Genomic DNA, 12,688 nt, shown 5'->3' on the forward strand with positions numbered 1-12,688 from the left:
CCGTGAGGTTGCTTGAGTCGGAAGATGAGCCACCTCCGGCTTATACAGGGCTCTTTTTGTCTTTGCCATCGCGGCGAGCGGACCTCACAGTCCAAGTAGCTTCAATACAAACAAAAAGATGGAGAGACAGGGGTAACCAAGAGAAACGCTGGCCGGCACTGGGTGAGAGCCAAGGTAGATGTCAGGAGATCAGCAATCGAAGTACCAGCTCATCAGCACTTCTACGAAGAGTCTCTCGGCCGCTCTACGATTTCGTAAAGTCATCATCAATGCCCATTACCTCACTTATCTCCCTCAAAAAGCCCACTGACCCAACCAAATCTCCATCCACTCCGGCCCCACAGCGCTCAATTCGCCCATTGTGGGACTTCTCTTTACCGTCTGCTTGGTCTCCAACTCAGTCTCCGACCCGCCCGCCTCCATCTGCGCGAAGAACTCTAGTAACTTGATACCCGGATTCTTCGCGACGTCATCGGTCATTGACGCCGTGGCCTTCAGTGCCTCGAGCCAAGACTCGAAACTCACAGGCTCAATCTTCTCGTCAAAATGTTTCGTGATGACAGGGACGAGCGCTTCCCATGAGCCGGGCTGTGGATTCACGACGTTGTGGTATCTGGTCCAGACTGCACTTGAGGGTTCATCTTTGATGTCGGAGAGGACAAGATCGACTATGACGTTTGCGGTGGTGTCAACTGGGATCCAGGCTACCGTGTCCTGGCCGGGAATGGTTGTTGGGATTTTGCCTAGGTACTTGGAACTGGCTATAAGCTAGAGATACAAGTACTTCAGTAACTGCTTCTGAAGCTTCGTGAAGAGTGATTGCGAAGACAATCCACAACTAGAACTTACGCTCGGCAGCCATTCCTGTTTGTTCCAAATCCCATCTTTGACGACAGGGCCTGCGAGTTGTCCAACACGGCAGATGGCCGCTGATACACCAGAACTCTTTCCAGCTTTCTCGAGCAGCTGTTCCGCTACGTACTTTGATTCTCCGTAGCCCATCGCTGAAGGAACACTGAAATCGTAGAAGGCTGACTCAGGGACCTTGTCTTCGGGATACTGAATTGCCCAGTTGCCCAAGGTGGAGATGCTGGATGTGAATAAGATCGGTGGGCTCTTGGGTGACTGATTTGAAAGGTTGATGAGTTCCCGAACCCCTGCAATGTGCGGTTCGAAGGATTCCAGATTGAGATTGAAGTCCACCTGCCATTGATTGTCTATAAGTACAAGTCAGCTAGTCCTTTGTCGTAGTGAGTGAGATCGCTGCATACGGATGATAAACGAAGCTTCCTTGACAAGCATGTTGTAATCATCAGCATCCAACCCTAATTTACTCTTACTGAGATCGGTGGTCAGAAAGTGGACTCTTTCTCCCCATTCAGTCATTAGGCCTCGTGATTTGTTGCCATTCCTCTGCTTGCTTTCGCCATCGGCTCCTCGATTGAGACAGAAGACCTTCGCCACTTGAGTATCAGCTAGCAAGCAATCCAAGAGATACGAGCCAAGCGAGCCCGTGCTCCCCGTCAGAACAATCGCGAAACCTTGCTCCTGGCGCTGAATGGTGTCGTTCTTGGGTTGTGGGAGATCGCCAGAGTACTTGGCGAGCATTCCCTCCATCTTGCCAATCCTTTCTTCTTCCAAGCCCTCGGATGCCGCTTCCCCGTGATCTGCCAAATACTCTACGGCAGCAGCAAGCTCGAAGACGGTAGGGTTGGAGTATATCATCCTTGGTGATATGAGGTGCGCTACTGCTCCCCCATCATGGTCCCTGAACGAAGACCGAAGCTGCCGTACGAGGTTCATCACCTGCAGCGAATCCATGCCAGCAGCAAAGAAATTCTGTTCGAAAGTGATATTTTGAAGCCCTTCCATCTCAGTCAACATATCGCATATGCCGGTTTTTAATGCATTTTGGTCCCTAGGATTCAGCTGGACAGCATCTGACGAATTCCCAAAGCCTGCAACGTCCGCATATAGTTGATCAATCTCTTCTCCGTAGGCTTGATTCGTAGCGCGACGCTTCACCGTGCCCTTATCGGTTCTCAGCAAAGGTTTCCCGGCCTTCGCAAAGAAGATGTGATCAAGATCAAGTTTAGCATAGGCAGGAGCAACTTCGTTCGCTTTGGTGACATAGGGCAAGAGACCGTCGAGGACTTCCTTTTTGGCTCTTTCCGTGTCCGGAACGCCTCTAAGCTCCAAAATAGCAGCTGTTTCGAATCTTCCTTGCCCGACAACAAGAGCGCCAAAGATGCCTGAACATGAGCGCAAAGTCGCCTCCATATCGTTAGGATTAAACTTTTCCCCGTTAGAAAACACAATCACGTCATCGGATCTTCCTTCGTAAAGCCATAGATCCGGCTTTGAGGGATGCTTCGAGTAAAGATCATTCATGGAGAATTCGGATTGATCAGGGAAGGTGTAAAACGACCAGTGAAAAGGGTCTGTTGAGTCATGACGGGCGAAGACCTGTTCGTATAACCCAGGACCAACTTCCCGAAACTCGATTCCTTTCATTCTAGGATCGAAATGAAAGTAGATCCAGTCTTCTGGGTCTTTCTTGAGTAGCGGGAAAAACCCAGCTTCTGAGGATCCCATCACATTAAGGACATTAGTATATCTCGAGATGGTATCACCAGCAGTCTTCCCGAGAGGTCCTATTCGTGTTACATCAGCATTCCAGGAACCCTAGACGTTATGGGACTGACCTCCAGCAAATTGAATGGATTTGAGCTTCTTTAATCTCTCGAGAGAAGTCTGCGACTGGCTGAGTTCTTCCAATGTAGATGGCGCAAGAAACATAAGGTCCACATTGACGTTGTCAAGTAGGTCGTCGATAAGATCGGCACTGATAGGCCGACCAGTGGGAGCCCAGACCGTAGTGATTTCGAAGTACAGAGCGACTAATAGGGTCTGTAGGATACCCGCCGCCTAGACATTGATCAATACGGTTTCTCATACCAGAGGCAGAATCATGTGGGGATCGTTGCATTACATGGAATGGAGGCAAGCTTGTGAAGACGCGGACACCACCTTCAAAAATGTTGATCTGGGCATCAAATCCGTCTAGGGGAGGAATCAGGTGTTGGTTGTCGACAGCTGCCACCCCGCCGTGATACAGGACGATCGGCTTCGGTAGTCCAGTGGATCCGGATGTGTGGACTATGATGAAAGGGTCTTGCGCAGCCTCTTCAAACGTCTTGTTGTAGTCATAATGCTCGCTGAAGTCACCGCCTAAGAATTCTTTGAGCCCTTCGATTCTGAAGTGGCGCATATCTCTTTTTGATAAGATATGGTCGACCTTCGATTCCACAGGGCTGATCAAGATATTGCAACTCGTAGTCTCCAGGAGGGCCAAGTGACCCTCGACGCTATTTCGTGGTGACGGCAGTAGAGTCTGCTCGCGCTGCTTAACATTCACGAAATAATATGCAGACAGGATTCCGCGACTGAACTCACCTTGTAGCCCACTTTCGCAGCGGCGACCGCAACGATGTAGTATCTGAGGTCCACTGATGATGGAACTTAGCAACATCCTTCCCGAGCATGTCTGCCTTACTTGGACCAAGATATGCGATTGTCTCGAACTTGGCACTCTTTCCAATTTTTTCATCGATCCAAAAGGCAGCCCGGTTGACTGCGCGAGCCAATTTTCGAGAGGTAACATTTTCGAAGCCACCGGTAAAGTCTTGATGGCGGGGTATCGAAGCATAGACGTGATCCGGAGTGAAAGCCGCCATTTCATCGACTAGTGTGGGTATCAACCTACGTCCATACTCCTGCCCACCCTCAGGCGCCGCGATTGAGGCCATGGCGGTAAACAAAAGCACGGATTGATTTTTACGGAAAAGGGGACTCTCTGAAACAGAAGGTATGGGAAGACCAGATGGGGCTTTTGTGGGGATTTGACTAGCAAGTACATAGGAATCGAATACACATGCTCCAAGACAAATGTGTCGGTTCCCCGCCTTCTTGGGAGACCCTCGGCCAGAAACCCAAGAAATAAATGTCATGCAAATCAACCGAGGATATGCGTGTGAGATGAGGGTCAGCCTGCAGTCTGTGTTGGGTAGTAAGCATAATCTTGTCGTTGGTAGATAGGTCGAATCTTTGGGGGGCCTTTTAGAGCACGTCATACCTTAAGCATGACAAACCACAAAAAGTCCTCGGCTTTCTTTAGTAATCGCTCCAGAAGAATTAGAACCGAGGTTTGCGGCACCTCCAACCAGAGGAGAGATCCTCTGCATTTCATTCTGCATCTAGTGGGCAAAGAGATCACATGATGCGCCATTATGGAATACAGCGACCAGACGGCAAACCGACGCTGGTCGGCGCCCCTCTACTGAAACGTAGTTCCTGTGCTTCCCAACGATTCGCAGAATCTCTTCTCTCCTTCCGCGCTAATGACTTGCAAGGAAGCACGGTTGTGCAGCTCTTACACAAGTCTTCGTGGCTTCACTCGGCTCTGCGGTCGCAGTCGCATGGTTCAAGGGCCATGGAGAGCACAAAGCCTCCGCCCACCCATCGACTTGACCGTCGCTGATTTTGGTCGGTTCGATCTTTGCATATCGACATCTGACCATTGGGCACCAAGTTTCTGCTCAGTCGTTCCAGGTTATCACAGACAACGTTGCTATCGCCGCAACCTTGTCATCCAATGACCTGCCATGCTAGGCCACTATAGCCAATTATTTGAGTGAAGATTTCATTCCTAAGCGCCAAACCCATAACTTTGAACTCGCTGTCATCCATGAGCTCGAAAATCAGCCCACTATCAGAATGTTTGCGTATGGTCTTGCAATTGTCAAATCGTAGCTTCCATAGAAGGGTTGATCTCACTGCAGTTACGTAGCGAGCACCACTTGAGCTGACGTGAAGATCTCCATGATGGCTTTGGCACGTGCAATGATATCTGCCAATATCTATTGCAGGTTCGGTCTCGTCATCGGCCTTCGAAGGCATTGTCGTCTTATCTGACGCGCCTTCAACGTTTTTGGAGGGCTCTGTGGGCAGTGCATCTTTGCTGTGCCTGGCTTCCACTTGCAAGCGAGCTATGGCCCACTCGGCTGCAGTCAAGAGCGTCAGCGTTGCTTTTGAGATCCAAAGGCAAAGGGACTTGGAGCACATACCATCTGTGGGTATCTTCCAAAATAACCATGTCAATGGCGATACAACATGCCGATAGTGTGGCATGCGGCTCGCAATTGGAAATGTCCCGAAAAACATAATGGCGGCTTCAAGTTGTGACATCTTGACCAGCAGCCAGAGAGGTGTGGTGGTGATGAACAGCCAAACAAGACCGAGAAGTGATAGCGAAAACACTGTGCGGGGTGGGCTCCGCCATTGGTAGAAGCTGTGAGTGGCACGTATCAGTACCTCGGAAGGATGAGCAGGCAGGATGGGAAAAGGAAAAGCCTGCGCGTGGTCACCACGTAATCTCAGTCCTTGCTTACTTTCTCATGATTTCCAAAGTGTCTGCCATATCGCCCAGTGCTAATAGTGATCTCGGTCCCAGCTCTTTGATCAACGCGTCCATCCACCCACGAGATCCATGCTGCTCGATCAGCTGAGTGAGATTCGTGGCGGTCTGCTCAACGTCCTCAGACCGTCCAATATTTTCCCGGAGATCTTCAGCCGTTGGAGGGTACAGGTGTCGCATAAGCACGAGCCACATAATGCCAAGAACCTGGGGGGATTACCATCAGCATTAGTGATCCTGAACCCATGACATGGTTTTTCAAGCTTACCGCAGCGCCTGCAAGATGACCGATGGCCCAAAAAAAGAGGTAGGATCCAAGGTACACGCCGGTCTCCACAGGGTCATCCCAGCGATAAATGTGCCGAATCTTCATGAGGACCACTTGATACGGCGTTGATGACATGAGGAACCTTTCCAAACTAGTGTTGATGGCGTCCTCATTTGCCGAAGGTAGGGTTGGGGACTCGTCAATGTACTGGTCACAGTAGTGCCTGGCATAAAAACGTGCGAGCTGGACGTTGATTTAGCATTCGAGCCTTTTCGAAGACGTCATACTAATTCGAGAGCACGATAGTGCGCATGCACTGTTTGAAAAAGCACGTACATGCTGGCTGTAACTGGCCCAGTTGACTTGGCCTTCTTTCTCCTGATCCCCTGTTCGGAAGTCCTTCTTCTGCGGCCGCGGTAGATTGAGGGGCGGTATTCTTCTAATTTTGAGTACATGGCGATCCATTGTCCATCTAACGTATTGGTCTTGTCTTGTCTTTTTCAAATCCTCCAACTCCCCCAGCGCCGACTGTTGTTCCTCCTTATTGTCGGCAGCCGCCGCCTTATCGTATACCCGGACCAGATTCACATCCGCACCGTGGGCTATGACTTGGTTGTCCATAACATCAGCCATCTTTGCCCCACTTGCGCCATGTAGTAGGGATGAGACAGTATCGACCGGGTTGTGAAGGAATTCTTTAAGTTGGGGTCCCTTATGCTCTGGTACAGGATGAAAAAGGCGGTCCTCATCGCCATCGTGGATGGGTGCCGGTGCCAAAGCAGGAGCTGTGGGCAACTGATAAGCGTGTTGCTGATGGGAGGTATGCAGGAGCTTGTGTGTCTTGATCTTCACTTTCGATCGTACTTTCGCAGAGACTCGTCGCACATTAGCAAAGCTCCTCGGGTTTGTATCGGCTTCTCCTTGGTCGCCGTCGACGTCGTAGCCATCGCTACCACTGGAGCTAGGACTGGGACTACGTGGGTGCTCCTGCAGTGGAGCGATGATATGGCGGTCGGCCTCGTCGTAGACGTTAAATGAGGCGCGATCCAGGCCACTAGACGCGTGCTCGAGAGAGGCAGGCTTGCTGAGGCTGAGGATGCTTGACATAATAGTTAGATAATTGCTTGGAGAGTGCAATCCTATGCCTTCATCATGCTGGACACAAGTTAGAACGAGCTCAGGTCTTTGGCTCGTGAATGATGAAACAAGTGGAAGGTTGGGAATGAGTGACGTGTTTCGGTAATGTAGTTTGGTGTTTTGGGTCACCTGGTCAAATTTGAATGGTGGCGGAGATAAGATAAAGTATCCGCCCCACTCTTGATTAGATAAGAGAATTTAGTGTCCTCTCCTCAATTGAATTTCTACATAAGTACTTTACGCTGCCGGCCGGCTTTTGCAATACCTTACAACCAAGGGAATGTTTTACAATCTCTCACTCGACCGATGTAGATGTTCAAGCTAAATAAAGATGAAGTAGTTATCATCAGTATCGGGAAATCTATCATATGAATTCCAAGACTTTACCGAAGTGGTGAGCGCTCATCGTATTAATTTGAAGTGTGACTGCGCCGATGTGACATGGGCAGGGACTTCGGTCATCCACACAGAAACACTCGACTCGCCAAGATTCCATACCGACAACGGCTACAAACAAATTCACTGCAACAAACTCGAAGCGCTTCATCATTCTTCAAAGTCTCGTACCAAGACCCTTCTCGACGATCCGTCATTTGAGAAATTACCGCCGTCGGGTGATCTTCGGCGAACCGAATATCAGAAGCCGGCTGGAGTATTGCCCCTCCCTTGAAGCCTCGGAGAGAGATACGCTCATGTTCTGCTTGACGGAAACGTGGAAAGCATCGTTGCCTTGTCAACGCCTGCCTCCGTCTTCAACTCCTCCTTCTCCACTCGTAGCTACCGTGAAAAGAGGAGGATCCAGCCCGGTCAGCACAGTCATCTCTCCCATCAGTAGCCGTTAGAAAACCACCAAACTATCGGCCTTCGGGATTGGCCGCAACTCCAAGTGCCACCAACCTTGAGGCTGGCGGTGCGTCTTGCCTTCCTCTTCAGCAGTAATCTGCACTCATACATGATACAGCTGAAGGATAAAGTCATACAGTGTGTACGGAGATACAAAGGCTGAGCAAGAGCCCGCCCAGTATGTTAATATTTGCACCAAAAAATGCACCGAAGCCACGGGACTCTCGAAGAAGCTCCCCGTGCGAGATGCAAGAGGTGTACTCGTATCTACCTGGATATGCAATCTCTTCCAATGAATCCAAAACTTCATAATCCGTCGTTCCAGAACCGTACTACAAAAGAGTTTAAATTAAAAGTATGAAGCGTAAAATAAGACTTCCAAAACTTCATGAATGTTGAAAACTGAAGTTATATTGGTAAAATTATATAATAGTGGAAAAAAGCCAGTCCGAAATCTCCAGCCCTACGCCGCGCAACGGGGCGGGGGAACTCGCCCGGGGTTCGGTGGTTTCGGGGTGAGTTTTTGGGTTGGTACCCCTCTAAAACCCACCCCCAGATTGGTCGGTCTTAGAGATTGCATATCCGGGTAGATACGCGTATGCAAGCAACACACCTGAAGGATTGATCTGTGTTCCATCGGGCAGGTCTCGAGCAACTACTATGTACGGATAATCCATGAAGATCGTCTGTGAGGATGATATCAAGAACTACGAGTAGAGCCATGTGGATGAAGGGTCTTGTCGAAGCCGGGAGATGCCGGATACTGTTGTCACTAAACACTTGGCGCAGCCTTGACCGACCTAATCAAATCGTGCCACGCACTTCCCTTACCTCGCTACGCGGACAAGGTAGACACCGTCTTACAAACCATGGACTACAACGGTTTCTGCATAACCTCTATGAAAAACGATTGGACCGGAGTCTCTTCATCAACATGTCGTTAATCAACGGCTGGGCCCCCAGATTAAACTCCTTACTGTATGAGGACTGAATAAAGAAAAGAAAAGAATAGGAGTCACCTCCACACCTGCCCCCACCCCTGAGCTTTCTTCGGGACCGGAGTCCGAAGCCTCGGCCTTCAGGGTGACATCGGCTCGGGAAGGATCTTGACGGTGCGATCCCTAGACCGAACTGAGATTCTAGCGCATACAAGAAGAACTCTGGGCCGAGGTTGTAGGGGTAGGAATTTGCTTCCCGCGCCTCTCTTCTCAATTCTCCTCTAGTCTTACTCTTGCATTCCCTAGTCTACCGAAATCGGGTCTTCCTGTACCCACGACACTCGTAACCTTCATCAGTCGTCAAGATGCGCGTTGGCGAGTCTCACCGCCCTGGGGACCCGCGCATCCTCTTCCAACACTCTCAGGTCTTGGAGGACTCCCGGATACTCTGCATCAGCTTCGCGAGCCTCTGCTCCGCAGCTTGCACCTTGAGCACCTGCGTCTTGCCCTCTCTCCTCGAGGCAACCGCAGTCGCCACACCCTCAATGAACTTCCGCATGAACTTCCGCAGGCTTTGCAGCTGCATAACGATCAACATTCGAACCAGTCCGACACGTTCATCTGGCGTCTCGATCTCGTAGCCACCGAGGCACACCTTGATGTCATCCATCGGATTCTCGCGCGCGTGGTGTTTCCCGTCTGCACTACTCTCCCGGACCGGAGTGCCGTCAGTCATGTCGTCGAGATACTTGGCCACGGTTGATTCGCATAGAGAGGCTAGCCGTTCCGTAACCATTCCTAGTAGTAGAACATACTCGGAGCGCAGAAAGCAGGTTGAGCAATCCAACACAGAGTTGCAGCGGCCCAGCGCCTCCTTCTGCGACACGAGGATTGAGTCTAGCGCGGCGGTATCGACGTGCCTGGCTTTGGTTTCCAAGTCTTCGAGGAGGATGACCATGATGCTCAAACACCGGCAATTATCTTGCATGACAGTTGCCGGGCCATCCTTATTTAGGTGAACTTTGCTGGATGGGGTTGCTGGACGTGCCTGTGGTGTCGACTGTGGACTTGGTAGACCGTCGGAAAAAGAATGTAGTGGCGATAAAGGTGATCGGGAGACATAAGAGTTCAAGTCGAAGTCGGACGGCGATGGGAGTAATTGAGCCTGCTCGAAGACCGAAGAAATATCTGTGGGAACTTAGTGAATTGTCATTGTCTGAGTCGTAAGTACATACCTGACAGGGAGTCTACAGGCGTGCTTTCAAGAGATTCGCAGTGACTGGCGAAGTAGAAGTCTGGATCAAAGTCTTGTTGGGATGGCAGAGTCGAGATGTAGTTGCTGTCTAGATAGTCGTCGATAGTTCGGCCATCGAAACCCGGCAGCATGTCGCTCTGAATAAGACCAGGTGTAGGGATATCATTCTCCAAACTATTAACCGGCATGAAGCTTCCCATAGTATCATCTGCAAAGTCCTCCATCTTTTGTGTGAATTCGGCGGGCGCTGGTTGTTGAGGCTTATTTGCGGTAGATGGTTTCGCGGCATCCAGGGCAGAGTCTCCTATGTTGAAGCCTTTATCCTTGGTAACGTTGCGTTTTCGACGTCCCCGGCCTTTGCCTTGCAAAGAATACACGCATTCACTTGAGGTCCGTAGGCATCGTTCACAGCCATCTCGTCGGCCACCGCATCTTTGCTACAGGCACAGGAATGGTCAGCCAATCAAACATGGGCGACAATGGCGCGCATACGAACCTTCTTCGCTCGGCACTTGTCACATGCGGAGTAGCGGGGTCTTTGCCCTTCACCTTTACCGTTCAGAGGATCCGTGGTTCGCTCAATAAAATGGGTATCGTCGTTCTGAGCATCGTAGCGCAAGGTTCCGAACATTGCGTCATAAAGAGTAGATATATAGGTAGACAACAAGACTTGTAAGGGATCGCAGCCTTGTGAAGGTAGGAAACAATAATTGTGAGGGTTCGCAGCCTAATAAGGCGCTTCAAGAGACGGGAAACCTGACGGGAAAATGTAATGCTGACAGTTCCCGTAGCTACCACCGACTCATCAACTTCGGGCCTCATCCCTACGGATGCATGATTAGAAGCCTTGGACACTAATCCCATGTTCGGTTAGAGTCCTTGCGCACACCACGGGTCCTGCTCCGCCTCATGAAGCCAATCACAATTACAGAGGGCGAACGAATTGCTTGCCGATGCTGAAGAGCGTGCACCATCAATCAACCCTGGTAAGATTGTAAAGGTTGCCTCGACCATGCAGCTTCACGAAGTCGATCGGGGGTCCAATGCCATCGAAAGATGGAGGAAGATGGAGGGTACGGCCGGACCCTGCGTACCCCATAACCCGTTGGATTTCTACACCGTTGCTCACCGCAAGTATAGAAGGATCAAAGGTTAGGAATCTTGGCTTATCTCATGGCCAATGGTAAGGTCATTGACTAAAGCGATCCACGGGACACTATTGAGCTGACAGTGAATGGAATTCGGATTCGCTTCGTGGTCCGATATTCGCCTATCAATCGCACTAGTATCTACAGGGCTAGTCTATGGACATGGCCGAAATCTTATGGCTGAACGTACTTGGATAGCTAAATATGTGCCTGGGAACAAATCAAGTCCCTACTTGTCCTTCCATTGCGCCTCTATCATTCATGTTTACATCGACCAAGATTGTCGAAAGAAGGAAAGAAAGAAATGGGGTGTAGCGCTAGGGCGAAACCCGCGACAGGATACGCTAAGAAAGCTTGAAAGCGCCCGCAGCGGGCCTGACAACGGCCCCAGTTGGCCCCCGGGATGCCTCCCGTTGGTTTATGGTGGGCTACAATATGATCTGTGCGTCTGCTGAAAATTAAGGTCTGGACCAAGGAGACCGACTTCGCCAACTACTTTATCTCATACTCTCACTCTTCCTACCTTTCCCGAGCCTGGCACCGCGAATCATTCTCGGGATCTTCTCGCGAGCCAAGGGACAACCCACTTTATTCAGTTGGCGCTTACTCGTTTCCACCCCCATTTGCACGTTACCCCCATTTGCACGCTCTTAAATCCGATAAATCCGACATAGATAGCTACCACTACCATGGCTACCACTACCACTCATTCAAATAGCCTACCACCATAGTCTACCATAATGGCCAATGCTACGGTACCATAGTCGCCATCTGTAGGCCTGGCATAGTAGGTGTTATCTCGGACCAGCTATTTTTGAAGACACGAAGAGAGGTAGAAGTCCTGTCAGGAAAAAGGCTACTGCATCTCCCACACCAGGCCCACTAATATCACTAAATCTCGCTTTACTACAGCAACAACAGCGAGATAGATGAGGAGCTGCTCCGCCATAGTGGCGGGCTTCACCGACTCCACCGAAGGCTCTATTAGAGGCTTCACCGCAGCAAGGTGGAAAAGATAAAAGAGGTAAAAGAGGTGGAAAAGGTGGAAGCGGTGAAAGAGATAGAAGAGATAAGAAGGTAGTAGAAGAGGAGGTAGTAGAAGAAGAGGAGGTAGTAGAAGAAGAGGTAGAAGAGGTAGAAGAAGAGGTAGTAATAATTTTTTTTAAGACATGATAGGCCGATAAGGCCCAAAAAACGGTGATTTGGGTTCTCCGATCTTAAGCCTGAATAGAAATAAAAGATCATCATTATTGTGCTAGTTTGCCATACAAATTTGGTGAAAGGTAGGCATTTTGGTGTTGCGTCGGATTTATCGGTTTTAAGAGCGTGCAAATGGGGGTAACGTGCAAATGGGGGTGGAAACGAGTAGTATGCGTCTGACTCGACAGACGGTGCATGGGACGGTGGAGGACTCAGTGGCCTATATTTGGGTCTAAGGGCTGGGATTGATAGGGTTCGAAGACAGAGCATGATTCATGTCTAATACCATCAAGTAGAAGTGATACTCGACAACACGAGGGATTTGGGATCCCAGCCCTCTCGGCTCAGACTGGAAGTGTTGGGACTTGTACCCTGTGAAATCGGGTTCGCCAAGTTATCTCAAACGCGAAACTCCATCGATCA

At 50.1% G+C, this 12,688-nt stretch overlaps 3 protein-coding genes across 3 annotated transcripts; all 3 read right to left on the reverse strand.

Annotated features, from left to right (window-relative positions):
* Positions 1-294: 294 nt before the first annotated feature.
* On the reverse strand, positions 295-3,809 carry HO133_007600 (uncharacterized protein; the record flags this gene model as incomplete). The annotated part of the gene is made up of 7 exons (XM_037298470.1): positions 295-768; positions 850-1,217; positions 1,272-2,654; positions 2,706-2,928; positions 2,993-3,403; positions 3,457-3,509; positions 3,557-3,809. The coding sequence occupies 7 exons, from the start codon at positions 3,807-3,809 to the stop codon at positions 295-297; spliced, it is 3,165 nt and encodes a 1,054-aa protein (XP_037155806.1).
* An 838-nt stretch (positions 3,810-4,647) lies between these two features.
* HO133_007601 (uncharacterized protein) lies at positions 4,648-6,851 on the reverse strand (the record flags this gene model as incomplete). The annotated part of the gene is made up of 4 exons (XM_037298471.1): positions 4,648-5,350; positions 5,451-5,683; positions 5,745-5,987; positions 6,081-6,851. 4 exons carry the CDS (start codon positions 6,849-6,851, stop codon positions 4,648-4,650), a joined length of 1,950 nt encoding a protein of 649 aa, XP_037155807.1.
* A 2,232-nt stretch (positions 6,852-9,083) lies between these two features.
* HO133_007602 (uncharacterized protein) lies at positions 9,084-10,548 on the reverse strand (the record flags this gene model as incomplete). Its single annotated transcript, XM_037298472.1, has 3 exons — positions 9,084-9,850; positions 9,898-10,354; positions 10,414-10,548. 3 exons carry the CDS (start codon positions 10,546-10,548, stop codon positions 9,084-9,086), a joined length of 1,359 nt encoding a protein of 452 aa, XP_037155808.1.
* Positions 10,549-12,688: the final 2,140 nt, after the last annotated feature.

Source organism: Letharia lupina (assembly GCF_014066315.1).
Source record: "Letharia lupina isolate WasteWater1 chromosome Unknown contig_4, whole genome shotgun sequence".
NCBI lineage: Eukaryota > Fungi > Ascomycota > Lecanoromycetes > Lecanorales > Parmeliaceae > Letharia > Letharia lupina.